At 50.5% G+C, this 26470-nt stretch overlaps 1 protein-coding gene and 2 non-coding genes across 3 annotated transcripts; all 3 read left to right on the forward strand.

The window, feature by feature from the left end:
- htt (huntingtin) lies at nucleotides 1-26470 on the forward strand. The gene is made up of 68 exons (XM_068750628.1): nucleotides 1-98; nucleotides 1258-1341; nucleotides 1857-1977; nucleotides 2142-2201; nucleotides 2344-2423; nucleotides 2523-2661; nucleotides 2912-3053; nucleotides 3208-3386; nucleotides 3460-3664; nucleotides 3975-4022; nucleotides 4225-4302; nucleotides 4420-4826; nucleotides 5087-5263; nucleotides 6454-6580; nucleotides 6666-6781; nucleotides 6858-6969; nucleotides 7226-7363; nucleotides 7972-8130; nucleotides 8228-8325; nucleotides 8399-8538; nucleotides 8668-8731; nucleotides 8815-8915; nucleotides 9027-9173; nucleotides 9253-9373; nucleotides 9465-9610; nucleotides 10196-10356; nucleotides 10466-10671; nucleotides 10778-10904; nucleotides 10984-11108; nucleotides 11222-11332; nucleotides 11448-11525; nucleotides 11753-11976; nucleotides 12073-12151; nucleotides 12229-12390; nucleotides 12466-12521; nucleotides 12984-13132; nucleotides 13228-13364; nucleotides 13462-13578; nucleotides 14526-14648; nucleotides 14747-14991; nucleotides 15073-15215; nucleotides 15341-15569; nucleotides 15633-15774; nucleotides 16226-16405; nucleotides 16538-16714; nucleotides 16839-16915; nucleotides 17034-17169; nucleotides 17274-17396; nucleotides 17484-17691; nucleotides 17780-17925; nucleotides 18135-18312; nucleotides 18438-18527; nucleotides 18616-18800; nucleotides 18896-19022; nucleotides 19137-19240; nucleotides 19884-20038; nucleotides 20142-20281; nucleotides 20361-20446; nucleotides 20530-20660; nucleotides 20754-20886; nucleotides 20975-21130; nucleotides 21198-21388; nucleotides 22131-22245; nucleotides 22376-22607; nucleotides 23225-23321; nucleotides 23509-23671; nucleotides 24039-24199; nucleotides 24286-26470. Exons 1-68 carry the CDS (start codon nucleotides 1-3, stop codon nucleotides 24497-24499), a joined length of 9606 nt encoding a protein of 3201 aa, XP_068606729.1. The 3' UTR covers nucleotides 24500-26470.
- LOC137907197 (small Cajal body-specific RNA 14) lies at nucleotides 11567-11696 on the forward strand. The gene has a single exon (XR_011105928.1). It is a non-coding gene; the product is annotated as a small Cajal body-specific RNA 14 (non-coding RNA).
- Nucleotides 12775-12904, forward strand: LOC137907193 (small Cajal body-specific RNA 14). Its single transcript, XR_011105924.1, has one exon. It is a non-coding gene; the product is annotated as a small Cajal body-specific RNA 14 (non-coding RNA).

Genomic DNA, 26470 nt, shown 5'->3' on the forward strand with positions numbered 1-26470 from the left:
ATGGCCACCATGGAGAAACTGATGAAGGCCTTTGAGTCTTTGAAGACATTCCAACAGCAACAGGGACCGCCGACCGCGGAGGAGCTTGTCCAGAGACAGTAAGTCGATTCTTTTTCTTTGGTCTAACAACGACTTCTCAGGGAACAGGCGAAAGCCTAAAGAGGTAACTCAGCTAGCGCCAGTGATTAGCTTCAAACGCTGGCTAACATGCAAAGTTGAACCTGTATGTTTTAAATTTAAGACATTTCTCAAATGCCTGGTGAATGATCCACACTTTGCCTCGAGAAATGTTCAGGGTCAGATTCACAACGTAGAAGGGGGCCGCTAATTGATTCTCACGCACCGACTGAAGGAGCCAGGGATCGAGCCAAAGGTTCCTCAGCTAGAGTGAGTTGTTGGAATCACAACGCTGTCTGAAAAAGGCGTGTTGCGGTTCGAGCATTGAATAGTGACGCTAATTACCGAAGGAAGGATGCGGGCGTGCTCAGCCGTGACCCGGAGCACCGGAGCGATGGCCTCTGGGACCGGCGTCTTTTACGCGTTTGCCGAACCCGACCGTGTTTTTTTTAGTGACCTTATCTGCATGGCTTGATTTATTGCGTCCCTGCTCAAGCAGCTTCACGCCTAGCACACTCATAAGAGGAGTATCTCGTCCACCTTTTCAAACGTATTGTTCAGCCTCCAGCCATTCTCAAGATCTTTGATGTTAAAGCATCTGGCTCCTCTGCTGACCAGAGAGCCCTAGTATTTCACCTGTCGTCAGTAGTAGTATACCTTTACTTGGCATATAACCAATCTGTTCTGGTAATCACCTTGATATTTATTTTTCACTATGGTAGAACAATGGCGTTTTGCTATAAATATTTTCAGATGCAAGGAAAATACGGTTTAAATTGTGTTCTTGTGAGTTTCTTCTCTAGTGGCTGTGGACACTTAAGATCAATGATCATCAGAGAAGATTTGACTTGAGTTTAAATTCAGCTCAGCTTTATGTATAAAACACTTTAAAACAACCACAGCTGACACAAAGTGCAGTACATGCGTAGATTAAAACATAAGTAAGTGGAACATATAGAACAAATAAAGAATAAGGCCTCAGTCACCATCTCGAATGCCAATGAATAAAAGTGGGCTTTCAGGCTCTTTTTAAAGGTGGACGGTGAGGGGGATTGTTTGATGTACGCTGATTCTTTGCATGCTCTTAAGGGGACTTCTCGAGTTAACTTGACTATTAAGTGATTTACTCCTCTCTCACAGGAAAAAGGAACAGGCTACTACAAAGAAGGACCGGGTTACCCACTGCTTGACGATATGTGAAAACATCGTGGCTCAGTCTCTGAGGTAGGCTCTGCTCTTTGACATGTGACAGTGTGTGATAACAATGGCTGACGATAAATATTTGGGTTCAGATTTTTGAAGTTTTGACATTTGACGATACCGATTTCTGATAATTATCTGCTGCTCTTGGCTGGCATCATCAAGATGGATGATAATTTCACTGTTTCGCTTTATAAAACGAGGTTTATGTGGTTTATGCAGAAAGAAAGTGTAAAAGAGGCTGAGGTGCAGTGAGCAAAGATTGATTATTTAGTGTTCTGCTGATTGCATGTTTAATTCTGGCAAGGTTTTACGCTGGATGCCATTCCTGCTGCAAAACTCCGGCTCAAGGGCGACGCTGCCTGTGCTGCGCTAGCTCCTGCTAACCGTACCTGTCTCATAGATATCATGCATTGCTAGAAATTCTGCAACTAATTTCATGGAAAAGATGGAGCAGGTTGGAGGTCAGGTCGAGGCGTGAATAGTTGAGTATTTCTGTGTATAATGACATTTGCCTTGCTCTATGGTCCTGGGAGCAGAACGTCTCCAGAATTTCAGAAACTGCTCGGCATTGCCATGGAGATGTTCCTTCTCTGCAGCGATGACAGCGAATCAGATGTCCGGATGGTTGCCGATGAGTGCCTGAACAAAATCATCAAAGTGAGCAGGACCTTTTGTTCCTCCAGCAAGGCTCTTTTCTGATGTCCCTCATTCATTTGTTTTTTTGGGGGGGGATCAGCAATAAATAATAAATTTCAGATATGAATTGGTTTTTATTCTTAAAGCATGTTGTCTAGGATGATCATTCTGACACTTGCTCTCAGGCACTGATGGACTCCAACTTGCCTAGACTACAGCTGGAGCTGTATAAAGAAATTAAAAAGGTAATTTGATAAATATAGATCTTATTTCTTTTTTGTCTCACTGATTACTGAACAGGTTTTGCGTTTATCTCGTGGGAATGTAAGAATGTGTGTTTCCGTGAAAACATGATATTGATGTGAGGTAATGCTTGTGTCTTTGCAGAATGGCGCCTCTCGGAGTCTAAGGGCAGCTTTGTGGAGGTTTGCTGAGCTTGCCCACCTCATTAGACCCCAGAAATGCAGGTAGTTACAGTATCATCAATAAGTATGAGCGTTGCTCCGTTTTAAGTGACTCATAGAATTGTATTGGTTTTTTATCCGTCCCTTCATCTTGTGGCCTAGACCGTACTTGGTGAACCTGTTGCCATGCCTCGCTAGAATCACCAAGCGGCAGGAGGAGACTGTACAGGAAACTCTCGCTGCTGCAATGCCCAAGATCATGGCAGTGCTGGGAAACTTTGCAAATGATGGCGAGATCAAGGTATTCACGCAAAGCAAACACTAATTTACCCACTCTTCATACTGTGACATTCTAGAGTTATTTTTAACTTAATCTAAATTTGAGTTCTATTTTTTAGATTTTCAGAATGTGTATTTCCCATTTTAATTGCATAAACATAATTTTTTTAATATAACCAGCACTCTGAAATCTACACACATCATCGTTTATGCGAGGACGGATGCATACATCTGTCCAGTATGACAGCCTTCTCTCAATCATTTTGTCCCAGGTGATGCTGAAATCCTTTGTAGCCAACCTCAAATCCAGCTCCCCCACCATCAGACGGACAGCGGGCAGCTCAGCCGTCAGCATTTGCCAACACTCCAGACGCACCAGCTACTTCTACACCTGGCTCCTTAATGTGCTCCTGGGTAGGACAGACATGCACGCTGTGGTCTTTATTACCTCCCCGGTGTTGAACAAGATGATTGAGCTTACACAAGCAATTCGTTATGAGCTTGTTTGGTCTCTGTGCCCTTGGCTGCAGTGCCCAGAACCTTCTGTTTGTTGGTTTTTCCGTTGCAGGTTTGCTGGTTCCAGTGGATGAGGAGCACCCCAGCCACCTGATCCTGGGGGTGCTGTTAACTCTCCGCTATCTCATGCCTCTGCTGCAGCAGCAGGTCAACACGAGCAGTCTGAAGGGAAGTTTTGGTGTCATGAGGAAGGAGGCTGATGTGCAGCCAACACCTGAGCAGCTGCTACAGGTGGAGATGTGAAATGCATTGCCTGTTTTTACGTATTAAAGAGCTTTGCGTGAATGTTTAAGTGTCTCTGCAGGTGTACGAGTTGACCCTGCACTACACGCAGCACTGGGATCACAATGTGGTTACAGCAGCCCTGGAACTCCTGCAGCAGATGTTTAGGACCCCCCCACCAGAGCTTTTGCACATGCTCATCACCACCGACAGCATTCGATGCGCCACTGTGTTCCGACAGGGCACCGGATGTCGCGCGCGCTCCGGCAGCATCCTTGAGCTCATTGGTAAAGACCGCCATCAGGCCCGGGCTATCCTTTTCTATTATGTAATGCTGGCTCTGTGCTACACAGTCACCTGGACCTCGGCCGTTATTGTGTTTGTGCTTCAGGTACCTTTTAACTCTTTAACTTCACTGACTGTCTTTAACAGGTCACAGAATCAGCAGGTGTTTTAGCCACATGCCTTTCTGTTCTTGCTAACTCATTCTATGATCAGGGTGAATCTAATTTTTCTCTCCTAAGAGTCTTTCTGAGTTTCTGTTGCTTTTCTTTTCCTCATCTCTGGCTTCTACTTCCTGTTTCCTGTCCTTTGCAGTTGGGGGAGGGTCTTCCTGCAGTCCACTCCTACTCAGGAAACAGAGAGGTGACCAGTCTATTTATGTCCTCTGCTCGCTTGATGAGGATTCTCTCAGGGTTTCTGATATATTTGGGATAATCTCGGAGTCTGTTGTTGTTGTTGTTTTTCCAATGCAGCGTGTGGAAGGCGACTTTACGCCAGCCAGCTTTAATCCTTGGTTCCCTTTCTGTGACCATAATGCTGATTACCCTGCACCTTTTGTTTCCAGGTAAAATGCTTTCTGGGGAGGAGGACGGATTGGAGGATGATTCTGAGAGAACAGAAGTCACTACGAGCTCCTTCACAGGTGAGCTACGCCCACCTAAGGGCCGAAGGCGAGCCCCAGCCGTGGCAGCCTTACAACTCCACTTTAATGTGGATAGAAAACCCCCACGTAGCAGTAAAACAAAATGTCTTTCTGCAGCGTCCGTGGTTGGTGCCGACGCCTCCTCCACAGCACAGGCGGACATTATTACTGAGCAGCCGCGCTCCTCCCAGCATGCCCTGCAGCCTGGCGACTCCGTGGACCTCAGTGCATCCTCGGACCAGGGTGGTGGAGGCGTGACCTCTGCATCAGACACTCCCGAATCCCCCAACGACAATGAGGAGGACATGCTGAGTCAAAGCTCCAGTGGTGGGGCCAACATCACTCCGGAGACGGCTGACTACACCACTCCGGAGAACGCCACACCAGAAGGCGGGCCCTTAGGAGAGAGCGGGCCTCTGCTAGCCACTAATGATCGCTCGCTGCCACCCAGCGACTCGTCCCAGACCACCACAGAGGGGCCGGACTCGGCTGTCACTCCTACGGATGTAGCGGAACTGGTCAGTGTGAGTTTGGTGTTTGAAATGACAGGTCAAGATCCTGTTGAGTTCTTTGAGTACGTGTTTGTATGACGAGGGGACTTCCCAAGACGCAGAAAGACTTAATTACTATTTAATCCTGCAGATAACTACGAACCCTCGTGTTCAGAGTCCGTCTCAGACGAGTTAAAACGCCACGCTGTTGGGTCAATCAGGTCCAGAATCCTTTTGATGTGGCTTTGTCCATTCTAACGGTTTTGGTCTCGCCCCTCTCCCCACATGGTCAGTCATGCACTTCTTTGCCTCGAGTGACTGAGCTGCCCCCACCCTCACCGACTTCCACCGAGGGTCCTGATGCCACAGACGGCGACTTCACAGCTTCCTCTTCGTCATCGTCGTTCTCTTTCTCCTCCTCCTCCTCCTCCTCCTCTTATGCCACCTCCTCCTCTAGCACTAGCGACAAGGTCAGCCAAAAGAAAGGTTGGGGTGGGGGGGAGGGGCTTGCTTGTCCGGAAACCTTTTGGCTTTCTTCCGTCTTTGTCCTTTCCTTGGCCTGTTCGTACAATCCATGCACAGATTTTCCCTGCTGATTGCTACTTTCCCTCTTGTTGCCGGTGGCGATACGTTTTGTCTCTCCCTCTTTTCTCGTCTGCAGTGATTCCCTTCCAATAATTAAATGCTTTTGAAAGACAAAACAAGCAACCCCCAAGTGTTGAATTCAAAGTCTCCTCATAAGGGACGTCGGTTCTTTCAGATTTGGGACCCTTTTTGTGACTAGCTTTTGCTGAAACCTGGAGAAGTGATGTTTTGTTTCTTGCAGTGTGCGTCAGTACAACTGTTTGGTTGTGGCAGCCGTGGATCGCCACGCCTCGCTGCAGTCACAGTACCCACTTCGTTCAGCGATGCCGATAGCTGTGTCACTAGAGAGAGGCTGAGAGGCCAGTAGGTCTAACCGTACGGAACCGTGAAAGCCTGTGATTTTATTATTGCTCATTCTGAGTTGGTTGCAATCTTAATGTTAGTTGTTCTCGGTTGGCAGCAAGTTAAAAGGTCTGTTTCGCTTCCATCTCCGGGTGAAACCTTGGATCTGGTTTTTCTTGATGGGCACGGTTATTTCAGTTTAGTTTAATATCTTGAGCCTCTTTTTAGCTAAAGATCAACTTCATTAAAACCAAAATGCTTCCACACCAGACTTCAAGGCTGGAGGTGTTGGGTCTTCGTGCTCGTCCTCTCCACGGCATGTTACCTTCTGCCTTTTTCATTTTGTCAGTGATGCATCCAAGAACTTTGTTCTCCCTTCCCCATGTCTGACTTGATCTAATAATTAGAGTAAACTCGATTGGATCAAAAGCTTGCTGTTCTTCTGGTGCAGCCACGGATCTCAAGCCTGTGCTTGAGATCCGTCTTTAGTGAGGTTGATTTGCTGTCGATGGAAAAACCCAAGCATGATCCATTAGAGCCGAAGAGGAATGTTTGAGCCTTCTGGATTATCTTCATCCACAGTGCAGCAAATCGAACTGGATAATGAACGAGTCGTGCTTCTTCAAACGGCCCTTGCATGTCTTCACACTTCACAGGTTGTTGTTTGTGTTTTTCCTGTGAACTTGGTTGAGTTGCCCTCTAGAGAAGTTTGCTCTGTGTGTTTGTGCATAAGGTGCTGGATGGCAGCGAGAGCCAGTACTCTGGGATGCAGATCGGAGCATTACAGGATGAAGAAGACGAAGGAGCGGCACCTTCCTCCCAAGAAGAACCCTCAGAACCGTTACTTCAGTGCGCGATTGGTATGCTGCCCCCCCTAAACAAAGAAACGACGCTGCGTTGGCACATTTTCCTCGTTGTCGTGAATCTCATTGTTTCTTTGGGCAGCGCTGAGCAAACCGCATCTATTTGAGGGCCGAGGCCACAACAGGCAGGGTTCTGACATCAGCGTGGACCGCGTCACCCCAAAGGAAGAACCCGCCGAGCCCGAACCTGAAAACAAGGTAAAGACGCCCGCCGTGTGCACCCAGATGCTAAACGGGGAAAACCAGCTTTATAACTGAACTGCCTGCCGCTTAGCCCCTGCGGATCAAGGGCCCGATTGGACATTACACGGATCAAGGGGTGGAGCCACTGGTGCACTGTGTTCGGCTTCTTGCAGCTTCCTTCCTGCTGACGGGACAAAAGAATGGTGAGTGCTACCGAGCCGGAGAATGATAGTGGTGTTTATTGGTTGGTTGGATGGAAGCGAGACATGACTGGGATGAGCTTAACCAATAAATGAAGTCATTGATGTCGGCTGTTCTCTTCCATTTGCGCTGACATGAAACTATCGGCTATGGACAGACTTTAAGACGAAGCGTCGTTTCTTCATCTGTCGTCGTTTCTTGTCGCGTCTGACATCGTCACGTTTTTATTCTAGTCTTTGCTGTGCTGTTTTTGTCCAGGCCTGATCCCTGACAAAGAGGTGCGAGTGAGCGTGAAAGCTCTGGCGGTCAGCTGCGTTGGGGCGGCGGCGGCGCTGCATCCAGAAGCCTTCTTTAACTCCCTGTACCTGGAGCCGCTGGGCAGCGTTCCAGGAGAAGGTAGGCATAAACGGAAATGATGGATGAGCTGCTCGGCGGAGGTTTGAGCTCTGAGTGCTCTTCTAGTTGGACTTTGAATCAGGTTAACGGTGGGTGGAGCTTCACTCAAGGACAGCTGACTTGATGAACCAGTAAATTAACAGGAGGGGTCTGAGGACGAGACAGGAGGCGGAGCTAGAAGTGGAGGAGATGAAGATGCTGGGGTTCTCCTTGGGAGTGACCAGGCTGGACAGGATTAGAAATGAGACCATAAGAGGGACAGTGAAGGTTAGACGTTTTGGAGACAAGGTCAGAGAGACCAGACTTCGATGTTTTGGACATGTCCAGAGGAGAGACTGGGACTATATTGGTAGAAGGATGCTGAGGATGGAACGGAGCAGGGAACAGGACTAGAGGTCGACCCAGGAGGAGATACATGGACGTAGTGAGGGAGGACATGAGAGTGGCTGATGTTGGGGAGGACGATGCAAAGGACAGGGTGCAGTGGAGAAGGTTGGGTCGCTGTGGCGACCCCAGATGGGACAAGCCGAAAGTACAGCAGTAGTAGTAGTTGTGTAGTAGTTGTCTGTCCCGGGCACCCTGTGTGACCTTTTCCACCCTCCATGCAGAGCAACAGAACATCAGTGACGTCCTGGGCCTCGTCGAACACGGGGACCCTCAGATCAGAGGCGCCACAGCCATCCTCTGTGGAGCCATCATCCAGGCAGCGCTCACCAAAACGCGTTACAACATCCACGCCTGGCTGGCCAGTGTGCAGAGAGCAACCGGTGAGTTTGTGTGGTGGTGGTGGGGGGGGGGGGGGGGGGGGGGTGTGCATACAGCGGCTTGTTTTGGCTCTCTCTCACCTGGCCTGCTGCTCTCCAGGTAATCCTCTGTCCCTGGTGGACTTGGTGCCTTTGCTCCAGAGAACTCTGCGCGACGAGTCCTCGGTCACCTGCAAGATGGCTTGCTCTGCAGTGAGGGTAAGGAGCACCTGCAGGAACGCGAGGAGCCGGCCTGCCGTGCGGGAGCCTGACGTGTTTGTGTGTTTGTCAGCACTGCATCGCGACCGTGTGCAGCAGCACCCTCGGCGACCTCGGCCTGAAGCTGTTGATCAGCCTGCTCGCTCTTCGGGACTCGTCCTATTGGCTCGTTCGTACCGAGCTCTTGGACACCCTGGCTGAGATGGATTTCCGGTGGGATCAATAGTTATACATTTATGCTTCTTTTCACTTCAGCTGATTGTGTTGGCGTGTAGCTTCGGTGTGCTCTTCACATCCACGTTGAGGTGGGCTAACAAAGATCCGCTCGGCCCTTGTTTTTAGGTTAGTTAGTTTCCTAGAGAGGCGAACGGAGGCGTCGCACAAAGGGGATCATCACTACGCCGGGGTAAGGGCGCCGTGCTTGGGAGACGCCTCGCGTTCAGCTTGAGCTGGAGGCCGTTCTCAGTTTCTTCTCACTCGTTTGTCTAGCGTTTGCGACTGCAGGAGCGAGTTCTGAGTGACGTGGTCATCCATCTGTTGGGCGATGACGACCCCCGAGTCCGGCACGTGGCGGCGTCTGCTGTCAGCAGGTACGCCGTCTCTTGCTGGATGTGTGACGGTCACACTTTTGTCCTGGACGTTGCTGTTTCCGAGCCACTTTCCCAAATATCCTGCTCATCTCCCTCGCCTCCTCCTGTCAGGCTGGTTTCCAGGTTGTTCTACGACTGTGACCAAGGTCAAGTGGACCCAGTAGTGGCCATTGCCCGGGACCAGAGTTCGGTCTACCTGCAGCTGCTGATGCATGAAACACAACCCCCCTCCCAGTTCACGGTCAGCACAATCACAAGGTGTGTACGCACAGAGTTGCCGTTCCAAGCGGTTTCATTGTAAAGCTCGTGGAATCAAAGGGCGTCTCTTTCCTTTCAGAACATACCGAGGCTTCAACTTGTCCAACGTTGTGGCCGACGTCACATTGGAGAACAATTTGTCTCGAGTTGTCGCCGCAATCTCCCATGCGTTCACCTCCTCTAGCTCCAGGGCCCTGACTGTGAGTCTTACAGCTTTACATGTTTGCCTGCTGTGTGTGTGTTTATATAAATGTCTACTTTCTCAAGCGGCTCGTCTGCATCTCTCTGCAGTTTGGCTGCTGCGAGGCTTTGTGCCTCCTGGCTTCACATTTTCCGGTGTCTATTTGGAGCACAGGCTGGCACTGTGGCTACGTCAGCTGCAGCAGCAGCGTCTCTTCACGCTCCAGTCTCCATCGCAGCAGGGCCAGGACCCTCAGGTTTGTGAATTCACCCTTGACCTGCACTGCATCACCAAGGCAGTACAGTTTTTGTGAAGGCTCCTTTTCTTTTGGACTCTTTTCAGGTCTTTGCAGATTTGTTCTGCTGCTCTATTTTCCTGGGTTTTTGTTTTGCAGTGAAGCCAAGGCACAGCCATTCCACTGATTGTCGTCGAGTCCGGTTTCACGCTGGTGCATGTCAGACACTGCAGCTTGAAAATGACTTAGTTCCTGCTGCTTCACAGTGAATACACATCTCATCGTAAATGTTGTCACTAATAACACACAAGAGCACATTTTGATTAGCAAGCTGACGGAAGGCCAGCCCCTTAAAGATGTTTCTCGAAGCTGTGGGCTCGATATTGTCTCCATGAATTACTGTGGCCAACGGCGCCACTAATCGTCTTTGTGGTTCCAGGTTAGCCAGAACAAGCCCGTGTTTGTTTTTTATAACACTAGGAGCTCTAAAATGCTTCTGTGGGTTCCCTGGAGTAGAGATTGGGTTAAGGGCTCTAGTTGCATAATCTCCCACCCATTTTCTTTCCGACGTCGATTTTGTTCCGTTTTCTTTCCTCTCGGTTGCAGTGTGTCGCAGCCCAGCAGCGCTTCGGCACCAGACGCTGAGCGGAGGGCTCTGACGGTGGGAATGGCCAACATGGTCCTCTCCCTGCTCTCCTCGGCCTGGTTCCCGCTGGATCTCTCTGCACACCAGGATGCACTTTTGCTTTCTGGCAATCTGCTTGCTGGTGGGTTATGGGCTGTTTATGTATTTGCACACGCGCAACATTTCCTACGAACTTTCAGGTAAAATAATATGAAATTATTTCCTGATCAGTGTAAAATGTGTGATCCCAGCTGTGGCTCTCAAATGCATGAGAAATCCCTGGGGCTTGGAGGAAGAAGGCAGCAGTGGAAGCTCCAGTAAGATGGAGGAACCCTGGGCGGCTCTGTCAGAGCGCCCCCTGGTGGTGATGGTGGAGCAACTCTTCTCCCACCTGATGAAGGTCCTCAACATCTGCGCCCATGTGCTGGACGACAGCCCCCCGGGACCAGCGGTTAAGGCAACTGCTCAGCTCATAGGCAGAATAAATCAAAGTAGTTTTCAGCTGGTGGTCTCTGATTACAAGCAGACATTCTTGAGTTCACATTTCGTTCTGTTCTCTGCAGGCCACGCTCCCATCCCTAAGCAACACGCCCTCCCTCAGTCCTATTCGGAGAAAGGGAAAGGAGAAGGATGCTGCTGAGCCCAGTGCTGCTTCCATGAGCCCAAAGAAAGGCAACGACGCCAACACAGGTGTGTTCCCACCCATCGGCTGCAGACGGTCCCCTGATATGAATATTAAATGAGTTTGTTGTGGTCTTTGTGTGAGCAGGCAGGCCGATGGACAGCACAGGGTCAACTGCTGTGAACAAATCCACCACTGTTGGCAGTTTCTACCACCTGCCGCCCTACCTCAAGCTTTATGATGTCCTCAAAGCCACACATACCAACTACAAGGTCAGAACCGGGTCCCACTAGTTTCAATAACTTTAGTGTTAAGCAAATCTCTTATAGCCCGAATGGTGGTTGGTGACGTTTTGACGCGGTGTAAAATGATTTTTACATCCTAGGTGACGCTGGATCTCCACAGTAACCAAGAGAAGTTCGGCGGATTCTTACGCGCCACTTTAGATGTCCTGTCTCAGCTCCTGGAGATAGCCTCACTGCATGACATCAGCAGGGTAAATATGAAGTTCCACAGAAGCAGCATTTTGGGAAGCAAATGATCCCCTCCTTACAAAGCCAAGCTACAATCATTGTAACGATCAGTAAATTGGTGTTCTTTGTTTTGGTCAGTGTGTGGAGGAAATCTTGGGTTACCTCAAGTCCTGCTTCTCTAGAGAACCTACCATGGCTACTGTGTGTGTCCAACAGGTCAGTAACCTGCGCTGGTATGTTTTCTTTATTGTGTGTGTGTGGCGGTCCTAATGGTTCCAGCACTGAGCAGTGTGCTGCAGCCGGTGAATCCCCACACAGAGTGAGGCTGGTTCCTGCCGACAGGGCCTGTAAAGGCGTTGGGTTCCCTGTGCGATGGTTCCGTACATCCCATCATCTCGCATGGTGATGAGCGCTTTAGTAACCGAGGACCTCTCAATCTTCAGCTGCTGAAGACTTTGTTTGGCACCAACCTGGCCTCCCAGTACGAGGGCATCCTGAGTGGACCCAGCCGTTCCCAGGGGAAGGCGCTCCGCCTTGGCTCGTCCAGCTTGCGCCCGGGCCTTTACCACTACTGCTTCATGGCGCCGTATACTCACTTCACTCAGGCTCTCGCCGACGCTAGTCTCCGTAACATGGTGCAAGCTGAACAGGAGCAGGACACTTCTGGGTGAGTTGTATTAGTCACGGGAACGTGTGTGCATGAATGTCTCCAGAGGATCGGACACGCTGCTTTAAAGAATCCGCTTCCATCTCCCGTTTCTAGATGGTTTGATGTGATTCAGAAAGCTTCAAACCAGCTGAGGTCCAACATCGCGAACGCAACACGCCACCGAGGAGAAAAGGTACGCCGCCGCCTCTCTGCTTTGTTTGTTTGTTTCTCGCTATTCTTGCTCATTTCGTGTTCTCTGCGTTTACCCAGAATGCCATCCACAATCACATTCGTCTGTTTGAGCCGCTGGTGATCAAAGCTTTGAAGCAGTATACTACAAGCACCTCTGTGGCCCTGCAGAGACAAGTCCTGGACCTGCTCGCCCAGCTGGTGCAGCTCCGAGTCAACTACTGCCTGCTGGACTCCGATCAGGTTTGGAAACCAAACGGCAGCATTTTGGGTCGACTCGCCTTCGACCGTGGCTCACTCAGACTTCCTGTATTTCAGGTGTTCATAGGTTTTGTACTGAAGCAGTTTGAGTACATTGAAGTTGGGCAGTTCAGGTAAATCTCATGTCTGCGCTGCATTTCCAGAAACCTGTGCACATCCGTGACTTTGTTTGTGATGGCTTCTTCTTGTTCAGTGTAGATTAATTCTAATATTAGAAATAGAAAGCCTTTATTGTCCTTGCATAGTGGCTACACAATCAGATTAGGAGCGCTGCTCCGTCTGGTGTTTAATAACACTCCATGGCTACTGTGTGTCCAACAGGTCAGTCACCTGCGCTGGTATGTTTTCTTTATTGTGTGTGTGTGTGTGGCGGTCCTAATGGTTCCAGCACTGAGCAGTGTGCTGCAGCCGGTGAATCCCCACACAGAGTGAGGCTGGTTCCTGCCGACAGGGCCTGTAAAGGCGTTGGGTTCCCTGTGCGATGGTTCCGTACATCCCATCATCTCGCATGGTGATGAGCGCTACGCTCAAACATTCCACTGTGAACTGAAATGACATGTTGTACTTGTACACAGAGACTCCGAGGCCGTCATTCCCAACATCTTCTTCTTCCTGGTGCTGCTGTCCTACGAGCGTTACCACTCTAAGCAGATAATCAGCATTCCCAGGATCATCCAGCTGTGCGACGGCATCATGGCAAGTGGCAGGAAGGCCGTCACGCATGGTGAGAGGAGCGCCAACCACACGCCTGACCTCCAGGACGCGGGGAGAATCGAAAAGGGGCTGAAATAGTCACATTTGTCTTTGATATCCTCGCAGCCATCCCGGCCCTGCAGCCAATAGTCCACGACTTGTTTGTATTGAGGGGCTCAAACAAAGCTGATGCAGGCAAAGAGCTGGACACGCAGAAAGAGGTGGTGGTGTCCATGCTGCTCAGACTCGTGCAGTACCACCAGGTACGCTCATGGATCGATCCAGGCAGCGCTTGAGCATGTTAAAATGTTCCGGGGCTTCTTTTCTCCATGGGACATTCACTCTCCGCGTGTGTCGCAGGTGTTGGAGATGTTCATACTTGTGCTGCAGCAGTGCCACAAGGAGAACGAGGACAAGTGGAAGAGGTTGTCCAGACAGATCGCTGACGTCATACTTCCCATGATTGCCAAGCAGCAGGTTGGGAAAAGCATGGAACTGTCCCATCTGCTTGTCCGATCGCTTTCTTTAAAGATCACATATTATTCTTTTTCCACAGTATTTTCCAAAATATCGCAGTTCCCAGACACTTGTATGAAATATCTGTAACGGTTTTTGTCAAAATAGCAAACAGATGCTGCAGGACAGCGTCCCTCTTGTCTGTCTCAAACAGATACTGCAGGACAGCGTCCCTCTTGTCTGTCTCAAACAGATGCTGCAGGACAGCGTCCCTCTTGTCTGTCTCAAACAGATGCTGCAGGACAGCGTCCCTCTTGTCCGTCTCAAACAGATGCTGCAGGACAGCGTCCCTCTTGTCCGTCTCAAACAGATGCTGCAGGACAGCGTCCCTCTTGTCCGTCTCAAACAGATGCTGCAGGACAGCGTCCCTCTTGTCCGTCTCAAACAGATGCTGCAGGACAGCGTCCCTCTTGTCCGTCTCAAACAGATGCTGCAGGACAGCGTCCCTCTTGTCCGTCTCAAACAGATGCTGCAGGACAGCGTCCCTCTTGTCCGTCTCAAACAGATGCTGCAGGACAGCGTCCCTCTTGTCCATCTCAAACAGATGCTACAGGACAGCGTCCCTCTTGTCAGTCTCAAACAGCTCTGTCAGAAGAGCCTCTGAAAACGAAACTGAAACTAAGTTCATTGCATGACGCCATACACGTGCATGTCTAAGAACATCTTGTGCACGTTTGCCCTCGGTGACATCACAGGGCGAGATTTCTGCCAGATGTGTTTCAGTAGGTGATTACAGAACTCTGCAGGGTTCACCGGATGGTTTGTTTTGCTGTTTTTGGGTTGGTAGTGACCAAAAAGCACCATAATAGTGTAGAAACATGGGAAAAGTGAGTTTTTCATAATGTCTCCTTTTAACGTGTAAATGTAAGAGTAGACCCTGAATACATTTGTTTGCCGTCTCTTCCTAGATGCACCTGGACTCGCCCGAGGCGCTGGGGGTGTTGAACACTCTCTTTGAGACGGTCGCGCCCTCGTCTCTCAGACCTGTGGACATGCTCCTGAAGAGCATGTTCACCACGCCGGCCACCATGGTGAGAGCAGATCTGATCTCTGAACATGCACTAGCGCCCTAGTTGGGTCAACGCCTTGTTTACTTGGAACTATGCATCTTTCTGAAATGGATTACCAGGCACCGGTGGCGACGGTCCAGCTTTGGGTGTCTGGGATCCTGGCGGTTCTCAGGGTCCTCGTCTCCCAGTCCACTGAGGACATTGTCCTGTCCCGGGTCCATGAACTGTCCCTCTCCCCGCATCTCCTCTCCTACCACGCAATTCAGCGTCTCCGTCAGCAGAGTCCCTCTCAAAGCGACCCGCTTGGTACCGTGGAGCCGGACGGTGAGGCTCAAAACTCCCCGCCTGAAGAGACCTTCGCCAGGTGGGTGTGCTCACGCGGTGCGGCTTCAGGATTGATTTTCCCTTCGCCGTTGCTCGAACCGGACCTTGTTCTCTCCTTCAGGTTCCTGCTCCAGCTGGTCGGCGTGTTGCTGGATGACATTTCCTCCAGACTGGTGAAAGTGGACATCACCGAGCAGCAGCACACGTTCTACTGCCAGCAGCTGGGCACGCTGCTCATGTGTCTCATACACGTCTTCAAAAGCGGTGAGCTTATATCGGTATTCGGCAGATAACGGAGGGAGAGGCGGCTTCTGTTGAACTGCGTTCGCCATGATCCACCCTTCTAGCATTCCGTTCCTTCAGTCTCCGGCTTTCCCTTCTCCTCCCAGGAATGTTTCGCCGGATCACGGCCGCAGCCAGTCGTCTCCTGAAGGGCGAGAGCGGCGCTGGGCAGACCGCTAATGAGGCCGGCCCATTTTACCCCTTAGAGGGGCTGAACGGCAGGGTCCAGTGCCTGATCACCACCCACCCCTCCCTGGTGCTGCTGTGGTGTCAGGTCCTTCTCATCATCAATTACACCAACTACTCCTGGTGGGCTGAGGTTCACCAGACGCCCAAGTAAGAACAGACGGTGTCTCCTTCTTCTTGTTGAGATGTACCCTGACTCCGTCCGTCCTTCAGGAGACACAGCCTCTCATGCACGAAACTGCTGAGCCCTCAGTCCTCGGGGGAGGGGGACGAGGAGAAGCCTGAGGCTTTGCTAGCCATGGTGAACAGAGAGCTAGTACGACGAGGAGCCCTCATCCTTTTCTGCGACTACGTGGTGAGTCTAATATTTTATTTCTGTTGGAACTGCTTTGATTATATAAAGCTTAATTCATTGTCATTTTTTACATCAGTGGTGTGATTTATTTTAGATTAATTGTTAGTTTGCATCGGCGGTGTAAAATCATTTTATTTTTATTTTTCTAATGTTATGTTACATCAATTGAGTTATTGAATATTGGTTTTATTTTTATTTGTATTGTTAAATTTGTATTGTTAATTGTTGATGATTTATGTATGAAGGACTTTCAACGGAAACAAGACCGCAAGGGCTTTTTTGAAATGCTCCTCTTAGACAGGATGTTTGACTTTATTTGTACTGTAATACATGCTACTGTGTGACTGTACTTGTACTCTAACATTCTATCTAATAAATATATTCATTCATTCATTCATTCAAAATATATTCATTCAATGTCGAAGTGAAGCCTTCATTTTGATTTCTTTAGTGTCAGAACCTCCACGACTCGGAGCATCTGACCTGGCTGATTGTTAACCACGTAAGTGACCTCATCAACCTTTCCCATGAGCCTCCGGTGCAGGACTTCATCAGTGCTGTGCACCGCAACTCCGCTGCCAGTGGCCTGTTCATCCAGGCCATCCAGTCTCGCTGTGACGACCTCTCTACTGTGAGATCACAACCTCTAAGTTCTCTTTCCATCTACATTTCTTTTTCCTGCTTTTTGTCTGTTTTATGTCGGTTTGTTCATCGACAGCGTAATTTCACGTTTGCCTTCTTTCCTCCCGTTCTCCTTTTGTAGCCGACCGTGTTGAGGAAGACCCTGCAGTGTCTGGAAGGAATCCACCTGAGTCAATCGGGCTCCTTGCTGATGCTGTATGTGGACAAGCTGCTTAACACGCCCTTCAGGGTTCTGGCTCGCATGGTGGACACGCTAGCGTGTCGCCGGGTAGAAATGCTCCTGGCTGAGACACTCCAGGTATTTCTGGGTTTGCATTTTTGAGCCTCTCACAACTCGCGAGCGATTTAAAACCTGAGTTTCTCTGTCAATCTTTGGGTGACAGCTGTGTGCAGTTCGCTTGTCTTGTCCTTCCAACCTGCAGAACAGTGTAGCTCAGCTTCCTGTGGAGGAACTGGACAGGATCCAGGAATACCTGCAGACCAGTGGCCTGGCTCAGAGGTGACACTCCAGCAGCGGCAGCTTCCTGTCGCACAGTCGTCTCAAGCCAAACAGAAAATGGGGATCGGATGTTTGTCGTACTGAAATGACATGCCAGCTTCTGCTCACCTAATCGCAGGCATCAGAGGTTCTACTCCCTGCTGGACAGGTTCAGAGCGACTGTTGCCGACACCGGCAGCCCAACACCTCCTGTGACATCACACCCCTTGGATGGAGCGCCTCCACCTGCCCCTGAATTGGTGATTGTAGACAAGGTGAGTGGATGGAGTTTTTTTAAAGCTCTGTATAGACCCTAGAGTGTAAAGCAGTTCGGATCGGAGGTATATTCTTCTCAGCAAGTTTTAATGTCTGGTCATAGGAGTGGTACGTGTCTCTCGTGAAGTCTCAGTGTTGCGTTCGTGGAGATGTCTCTCTGTTGGAGACGACAGAACTCCTCAACAAACTACCTCCCGCTGACATCTTGAGCATCATGACCTGCAAGGTGACACAGATTTCACACAAATGTTCCCTGAACATGTTGATAGACTAAAATCGACTGCTTCTCAAACTGGCCTCTACCTCTCCTCAGGAGTTCAACCTCGGCCTGCTGTGTCCCTGCCTGAGCATGGGGGTGCAGCGGTTAGCGCGGGGTCAGGGTTCCCTCTTGTTGGAGACGGCCTTGCAGGTGACGTTGGAGCAGCTTGCAGGGGTCACTGCGCCGCTTCCTGTACCACACCAGTCCTTCCTGCCCCCCTCCCAGCCTCGGCCCTACTGGGACCAGCTGGCTGACATCTATGGTGAGTCATGAAACGGGATTGAGTCCTGTGCAGTAAAGATGAGAAAACGCTCTTTGTGGTGTCGTATTTATTATTTTCTGACTTCCAGGCGAGCCAGGATTCTATCCCCGGGTTCTGTCGCTCTGCAGAGCTCTGTCCCAGTACCTGCTGAGTGTCGGCCAGTTACCTTCCTCGCTACACATCCCTGCTGACAAGGAGCACCTGATCACTGCTTTCACCTGCACCGCCATGGAGGTAAACCACATTGTTGAAAGACGGCTGATTCACGTACTTTTGAATTGAACTTGGATCGCAACGTTGAAAAAGAACTCCGAGCTTCACCTTCGATGGAAAATGTGCTTCAAATGCGAACCAGGTCTTGAACCCCCAAGATGCAATGCTGCCTGTCTCTACTGAATTTTTAAATATAAATCTTCTTTGTTCTGTTTTATCTCTCTGTCCAGGTGGTGGCGTGGCGCATCCTACAGGACCGGTTGCCCCTGAGCGTGGACCTGCAGTGGGCTCTGTCCTGTCTGTGTTTGGCCCTGCAGCAGCCCTGCGTCTGGAACAAGCTCTCCAGCCCGGCGTACGCCACACACACCTGCTCCCTCGTCTACTGCCTGCGCCTCATCATTGTTGCAGGTAGGCGTCCCAGCAGAGCACGTCTGTTCAAGCCCTGAAATGCAGTGAGCAGCGTTGTCACAAGCGATGAAGACTTTAATGTCCGCGTGCCGTTTAAATATCAGCCAACGTCTTTGTCCTCCCAGTGGCTGTGAGTCCCGGCGACCAACTTCTGCATCCAGAAAAGAAAACGAAGGCGGAGACGGGCTCTGAAGCGGACTCCGCTAACGCTAACCGTGAATACTTTACATTCCGTCCAGCTGCAGCTCCTTGAGCTTTTTCTTGTTCCTGTAATCATGGGAAATATGATTCACTTTGTTCAAGACATGTTTGAGTGGCAGGCGTGTGAGATCATGGGCGAGCTGGTGGAAGGCCTGCAGAGCGTCCTTGCCCTGGGTCACCATAGAAACCGCGCGTTCCCGGCTTTCCTCACACCAATGTTGCGCAACATCATCATCAGTCTGTCGCGGCTGCCTCTAGTGAACAGCTACAGCAGAGTGCCTCCGCTGGTCAGTGTGTGAACAACGCACCTGGAGTTTGTACATGTGAAGCAGCGCTCTGTAAGACTGGTGGTGTGTGTGTGTGTGTGTGTGTGCGTGCGCAGGTGTGGAAACTGGGCTGGGCCCCTGTGCCAGGAGGAGACTACGGCACAACGTTGCCTGAGATCCCTGTGGACTTCCTGCAGGAGAAGGACGTCTTCAGAGACTTCCTGTACCGCATTAACACTCTCGGTGCAGAAAAACACACTCGATGCTCTTTATCCGCATTCAATGCAACCGTTTCGTATCTTTGTCTTGACGATCCATGTTTTATTTGTCATCTGACAAACGTTTCTTCATGTTTAGGCTGGAGCAGCAGGACTCAGTTCGAGGAGACCTGGGCCACTTTACTGGGGGTGCTGGTCACCCAACCCATCACCATGGACCAGGAGGAGGAGGCGCAGAAAGAGGTACATAAAGACGGGCGCTCCTGCTCGGCGAGATGCTCTCTGTCACGGCCGGTGGTCCCCAAACTACGGCCCGCCTCCACGTTTGGCCCGGCCCCCTGAACAATTCCCCAAAATATATATATATATATATATATTATTATTTTCCATTCCATACAACAGGAGTAGCCGGTGGGGGGTCAATAATGGTGTGGGGTGCATTTAAGAGGGGTCATTAATTCAATCTTTCGTTTCCTAAAAATAATATTAGTGAAGAATATATTAATATTCTGAAGAAAAGCATCCTTTTTGTTTGGGACAATTTTAATGATGATCACATGCGACCAGAAAGTTAATGTTCCATGGACTTGTTTTCTGTGATGAACCCGGAAAGGGTTATTTAGTTATTTTATTAATGGTAACTCTTAGACTTTTTTTCTGTGAAGGGTTATTTTGTAGCTGTCTGGAAAACGATAAATGTTTAGGCCCCCCTGCCATCGTCACACTTTTCCTGTACAAACTGACATCAGAGAAGGAAAACATTATGTGGCCCTCAGGAGAAGGTTTGGGGGACCCCTGGTCATGACCCCTCAGAACCACACTGACTAAATGGTGGCAGTCGGTTCTGTTGGATGCGACCCGGCTTGAGTGACGCTTTTGCCTCTAGGAGGACTTGGAGCGGACCCAGTTAAATGTGTTGGCAGTGCAGGCCATCACCAGCCTGGTGCTGAGTGCCATGACCCTGCCCGCCGCTGGCAACCCCGCAGTCAGCTGTCTGGAGCAGCAGCCTCGCAACAAAAGCCTGAAGGCCCTGGAAACAAGGTACGCAGCCGCACCGGGATGCAACCTGTCGAGCAAACGGGCCTGGGCTGAATCCTCACGGCCGGAATGACACTAAAGAATAAACATTTGTGTGGGTTCCCAGGTTCGGAAAGAAACTTGCGGTGATCAGGGGGGAGGTGGAGAGAGAGATTCAGTCTCTTGTGTCAAAGCGAGACAACGTCCACACGCATCACCCCTACCACGCCTGGGACCCGGTGCCCTCGCTGTCGGCGGCCTCGGCTGGTGAGACGCAATCCACATTCATAAAGAGCCGCAGCAAGAAAACAAAACGTGCGCCGCTCATTTCTTTATTTTGTTTCAGCTGGAACGCTGATCAGCCACGAAAAACTGCTGCTTCAGGTCAACACCGAGCGAGAGGTGGGCAACATGGACTACAAACTGGGACAAGTAAGCCAAGAGGCGGAGGAAGACGAGGCTTGTGCTGGAGGACGAAGGTTTCAGGCGGAGTGAAATGTGTTTCTCCTCATCAGGTCTCCATTCACTCGGTGTGGCTGGGAAACGGCATCACCCCACTGAGGGAGGAGGAATGGGGGGAGGATGAAGAAGATGAAGCCGACGCTCCGGCCCCCACCTCCCCACCCATGTCTCCCATCAACTCCAGGTCACACGCACAATTTAATTAGCACAATATTCATTTAAAGATCCCCCTGAAACGACGACCAACGCTGGGACCTGTCCCCGCCTTCGCCCTCAGGAAGCACCGCGCAGGTGTGGACATCCATTCGTGTTCCCAGTTCCTGCTGGAGCTGTACAGCCAGTGGCTCGTCCCCGGATCTCCAGGCAGGAGGAGGACCCCGACCGTCCTCATCAGCGAGGTGGTCCGATCGGTGAGCTGCAGCGCAGTCCGTCCGCAGCGGTACGAGTTCTCCTGCTGCACTGAATGAAGTAAAGCCTCTCCCCGATGGTTCTGTCCAGCTGCTGGCAGTGTCGGACCTGTTCACGGAGAGGAACCAGTTCGACATGATGTTCTCCACCCTGATGGAGTTGCACAAGCTCCATCCTCCAGAGGACGAGATCCTCAACCAGTACCTGGTGCCTGCCGTCTGTAAAGCAGCCGCCGTGCTGGGCATGGTGAGCGACGCCGCGTGTTTCCGTCGTCCGGCGGCGTGCGGAAGCTCTGAATGGACATTTGTTTTAGGACAAAGTGATAGCAGAGCCTGTGTGCCGCCTGCTGGAGACGACCCTGCGCAGCACTCACCTGCCCAGCCGGATGGGGGCTCTGCATGGAGTCCTCTACGTTCTGGAGTGTGACCTGCTGGACGACACGGCCAAGCAGCTCATCCCCACCGTCTCCGAGTACCTGCTGTCCAACCTCAGGGCCATCGCTCAGTGAGTGCCGTCTGGGTCCCCACTTCTCCCCCCCCTCAGCCTCCCTACATTGTGATTTAGATTGTTTAACCATGAAAACAAACCTTTTCAGATTGGATTCATGTTGATACTGTGATTTAGACAAAAAGCACACTTTCAGTAATGGAGGATTCTTCTGGATCTCGATCCACAGCTTGTGAAGATGCTACAAATTTGTCTGCCCTCTACTAATTCCACAGTGTCTTGGTGAGGGCAGCGGAAACGGAACCTCCTTGATCAGAGAGATATTATTGAAAGGCTCCAAAAACTAAATTGTTTCACACCGATTTCAACTGGATCTGAAAGATGGAACAAATCCGTTGACCTGCGCCGATGTGGAATCGACTCGGCTATAAGACGACGCTTGTTCAAAATCTCTATCTCTAATATTAAATACACAGCAGGCTGAAATGCAAGCATACAGCCGTATGTAGAAGAGCTCGATAATATCTGCAATCCGGATCCGATCCGATTGCATTCAGTGGTGAGATGGAGACCCCCCCCCCCCCCCCACCTACATGACTGTCAACTTCCATAAACATCGGTCAATAATCAACCGAGATATTGAGGAACACATTTTGAAGCGCCACTTGCTGCAATGTTAATGAAAAGTAATCCAGGAAACAGGGGGGATGAGTGTGCAGTGCCGAATGTGACCACTAGATGGCGGCCTCCAGGTTTCCAACACGCCTGAATGTAATGGCGGCCTCTTCCTGCCCTGCAGCTGTGTGAACCTGCAGAACCAGCAGCATGTGCTGGTGATGTGTGCAGTGGCCTTCTACATGATGGAGAACTACCCTCTGGACGTCGGCGCTGAGTTCATGGCTGCAGTTATTCAGGTAAACACAAAGACCCTTTGATCCGTCAGTCTTTCTTCAGTCAGAATAAAAATGTTTCTGAGTCGGCGCTATGGTGAAATATCTGCGACGACCATTCCCGCTGAACCCTCTCGCTTCCCGTGTCTCTCAGGTGTGCGGCGTGATGGTGTCTGCTAGCGAGGACTCCACCCCCTCTGTCATCTACCACTGCGTGCTGCGCGGGCTTGAGCGCCTCCTGCTGTCGGAGCAGTTGTCTCGCGTGGACGGAGAAGCGCTGGTCAAGCTGAGCGTGGACAGAGTCAACATGCCGTCGCCACACAGAGCCATGGCTGCTCTGGGCCTCATGCTGACCTGCATGTACACCGGTAAGAAAGGCCTCGAGTGCGGCTGCATCCCATTTCTTTTCCCTGTTTCCTGTTTCCTATCCTCTTTCCTTCTCGGCGCAGATCACAGTAGAAAGTAGCGTCTGCTGCTAAATGACCCTTCAGGATTATTCCCCACACGACACAATCTTTCCAGATGTTTACGTCACGGTGGCTAATGCTAGCGATCCCGTTAGCGTCTAACCAGCTGTTTAATGCTCGCCTCCTGCATGTGGCTCACCCGACCTCTAACCCCTACTAACTTTAGCCCGTAGCATGATGGGAGCTTTTTAAAGGCAAGCTGAAGCACGTCCAGTCGCTAGAGGACAGTCTGTGACGCACCCGTTGAACCCGAATACGTCTGGTACCACTCGGGGAACACCTCGGTACCGGTTTGATTCGATCGGACGCCGTTCCATTTGACTTTTAAAAGATCCCAGATCTGAATCTTTATCAGTGTCCCTACGCCGACGACTCTAACCTCTCCACTGGTTCACCTGGTGACCCCCCCCCCCCCCCCCCTCTCGTCCTCCCAGCGGTGCTCGCGGCTGGTTCAGGGGTTAGAGGTCCGGTTGACTCCGGCTCTGCTGTAGCCGAGGCGATGGGCGTCACGGCGGGTCATGTTGGTTTCTCCTCAGGCAAGGAGAAGGTCAGCCCCGCCCTCTCTGACCCTCAAGCGCCCGACGGCGAGTCGATCATTGTTGCCATGGAGAGGGTCTCTGTTCTCTTCGACAGGTATGGACAGACCCCGTGTTTATCCCGATCCACGCCGCATCCCGTTGGCGTGTTCAGTAGCATAAATACACTTCAGCTTTCATGTTTATGAATGATTTGGTTTGGGGGGGTGGGGGGGTTCTGATGCACGCCTCGAGGCGCTTTTGTTCCGGACACATCCGCTCTTCTGGGGCTTTCCTGCCTGCAGGATCCGTAAAGGTTTGCCCAGCGAGGCCCGGGTGGTGTCCCGGATCCTGCCGCAGTTTCTGGACGACTTCTTCCCACCGCAGGACGTCATGAATAAGGTCATTGGAGAGTTCCTGTCCAATCAGCAGCCTTACCCACAATTCATGGCCACCGTCGTCTACAAGGTCAGCGCCGTGAGATTAAACACTTCTGCAGAAAATAAAAAAATACATTAAAGTCACGGCGACAGATTAGATTTATATTGTTTTTTTTTTCATTATTCAAGTTCTTTGCACTGTGCTGACAGCTGCAGCAGCTTTTCTCTTGATCTACCTGACCATATGTTGTCATGACGACGTTAAGCCGGAGCGCAGACTGAGGTTTCCTCATTGTTTTCTAGTAGAATAAAGGACAAAGGACATTTGAAGCAACGTGATTCAGCTGTGCTCACATTGAAATGGAAACATCTTTTTTTTTTTCTACACCCGCTGGAGAGAAAACTATTGTATCAGAACCGCAGCCCGATCCCCTCTGCTCTGGGCCCACCTGCAGGTTTTCCAGACGCTCCACGCCACCGGCCAGTCCTCCATGGTGCGAGACTGGGTGCTCCTGTCCTTATCGAACTTCACTCAAAGGACGCCGGCCGCCATGGCCATGTGGAGCCTGTCCTGCTTCTTCGTCTCCGCGTCCACGTCCCAGTGGATCTCGGCCCTGTATCCTCCAATGGCACCCTTTGAATCGGTCTAAATTCCAATGCGCGAGGATGATTGACCCTTGACCCCCTCCTGCCCTCAACCAGCCTGCCACACGTGATCAGCCGGATGGGTTCCAGCGACGTGGTGGACGTCAGCCTGTTCTGCTTGGTCGCCATGGATTTCTACCGGCACCAGATCGACGAGGAGCTGGACCGCAGGGCGTTCCAGTCCGTCTTCGAGACCGTGGCCTCGCCGGGCGGCCCTTACTACCAGCTGCTGGGCTGCCTGCAGTCCATCCACCAGGACACGTCACTCTGAGGCGGCCGGGCCGGGCCGAAGGGGGCGGAGCCTTGCACCAGTAAAACGTACAGCTTCCTCTTGGGTTGTGACGGAGGTGAAGAACAGAATGTTTAATTGTCTTGTCTCATCCACTTCCTTACACTGGCTGAAACTCCGCCCCCCCGGCCACCTGGACTGTCGATCCAGCGGAATGACAGCACCTTGATTTAAAGTCAAATATTAATGACAAGATTTGTTTTGTTCTGTGAGGACTTGCTTCAGTATCGTGATGTCAGCAAAGCAAAATAGAGCAAATGTAGAAAATCCAAAGTTTCAGTGCGTTTAGTTTGAGCGCTTAAGGCCCGGTGAACCCGCGGCGACCCGCGGCGAGGCCCGCTTTCTGTTAACAACTGGTGGTCACGCAAATTCATACGAGTTAAAGGACTTTAAGAATGATCGGAAGCAGAGGATGAGTGTCGTAAATGTATTTATTACTGCAGGAAGGACGACTTGTTTGCACTCTAAGTTACAGGTCCCGGTCCTGGACTCGGATCCAGGAGCCATGAGGTCCACGGGCTGGACGGGTATATTCAGAACCAGCTGGGGGTTTGGACGCACCTTCCCTTCCGCTGCGTCCGAACCTCCGAGTCCAGCTACGAAGTAAAACTATTTCAGGAACTGAACGCTGTGTATATTCTGATGGTGGACGCTGTCCAGAAGGATAACTCAACCTTTTTTATGATTTTACGTTGCTTGTATTTGTTTTGTCCCTTTTTATTTTTTATTAAACGGAAGCCGATTATTCAAGTCTTGTATCCTCCCAGGGCACCTGAATGTTTCCACCGGTCCGTTCCTCGTGCTTTCCTCTGGATTCTCACGATGTAAGGTGTGACTGTTATAAGACCGGAGTAGAAACGTCCAGTAAAGTAATATCAGAAGCCATGGTGCATGATCAAATGACTGTAAAGACGAGAGCTCTTACAATGGACAAGAAGTACATGTCTGTCTTTTGTCTCACACACACACACACAAAGTGAAGCAGTGCAGGAAGCTCCAGGATTATAGTATTTTATCGGACACTTGGCCTCGACCGTCCTGGGAAGGTGCTGGGCGGCGTCACTTTGCCTTAGATAACGACAATCTCTGTCCTGTACGCTGAAAGCATGCTTAGCATTGTATGTGTTAACACAGTGTTTCCATGGATACGGTTGCCACGACGGTGGGAGAGACGCCACACAATCTGAAGGGAGCCTTGAAACCTTTGAACAGCAGCAGCTCAGACAAATCGGAGGATGTCTCACGAGCTCCGGAATATTTGATCTCATTGTTTAAGAGTTGCAATCACAAAATGGTTTGTCTGCTTTTTGGCACTTTGTGTTTGCGAGTTGAGTCTGTATTCTACACGTTTCCACTTTCTGACCTTGAATGCAACGTGACCGTCTTCCCTGCGCTCTAGTTGAAGTAAAGCGTTCACACAGAAGTCCTCTGCAGCTGCCGTTCCAATACGAGGCCTCCCTGAAGTTCATCGAGATCGTTAAAAATGTAGAAGATAAAAATCTGATTCCTTGATACACGAGAAAACATATTACCCAGAAGTCTGTGGTTTTGGGAAGCTGGTGAGGTCATGGACCAAGGTCGTTCCGTTAAGCCTATTTATCTTCATGTCAAAGGGGAGTATAGTCTCTGATTTTGTTCTGATCGATCAGCTGGATGCTGGCTTTAGAGGAAAACCCGTCTGAATAATGAAAATCCCCTCTTCTCTTTCATCTGGACTCTTATTAGGGTTGTTTGAAAAGACCTAAAAGAAGAATGTTTCCTTTCTTACGTTTTTATTTTAAAGATGGATAGCTGCTTTACAGCCTGTTGTAGAAACAAATAAATTATTTAAAGGTGTTATTCTTTATATTTGTGAATTGTATTTTCTGCACAGATTTATTTGATGTTCCAAATCCGAATCTCAGAACCCGCCTGTGAGGGGAGAACCTCTGAAACGTTCTGGAAGAAGAAGCC

The sequence above is a fragment of the Brachionichthys hirsutus genome, chromosome 17 (assembly GCF_040956055.1).
Source record: "Brachionichthys hirsutus isolate HB-005 chromosome 17, CSIRO-AGI_Bhir_v1, whole genome shotgun sequence".
In the NCBI taxonomy this organism is placed as follows: domain Eukaryota; kingdom Metazoa; phylum Chordata; class Actinopteri; order Lophiiformes; family Brachionichthyidae; genus Brachionichthys; species Brachionichthys hirsutus.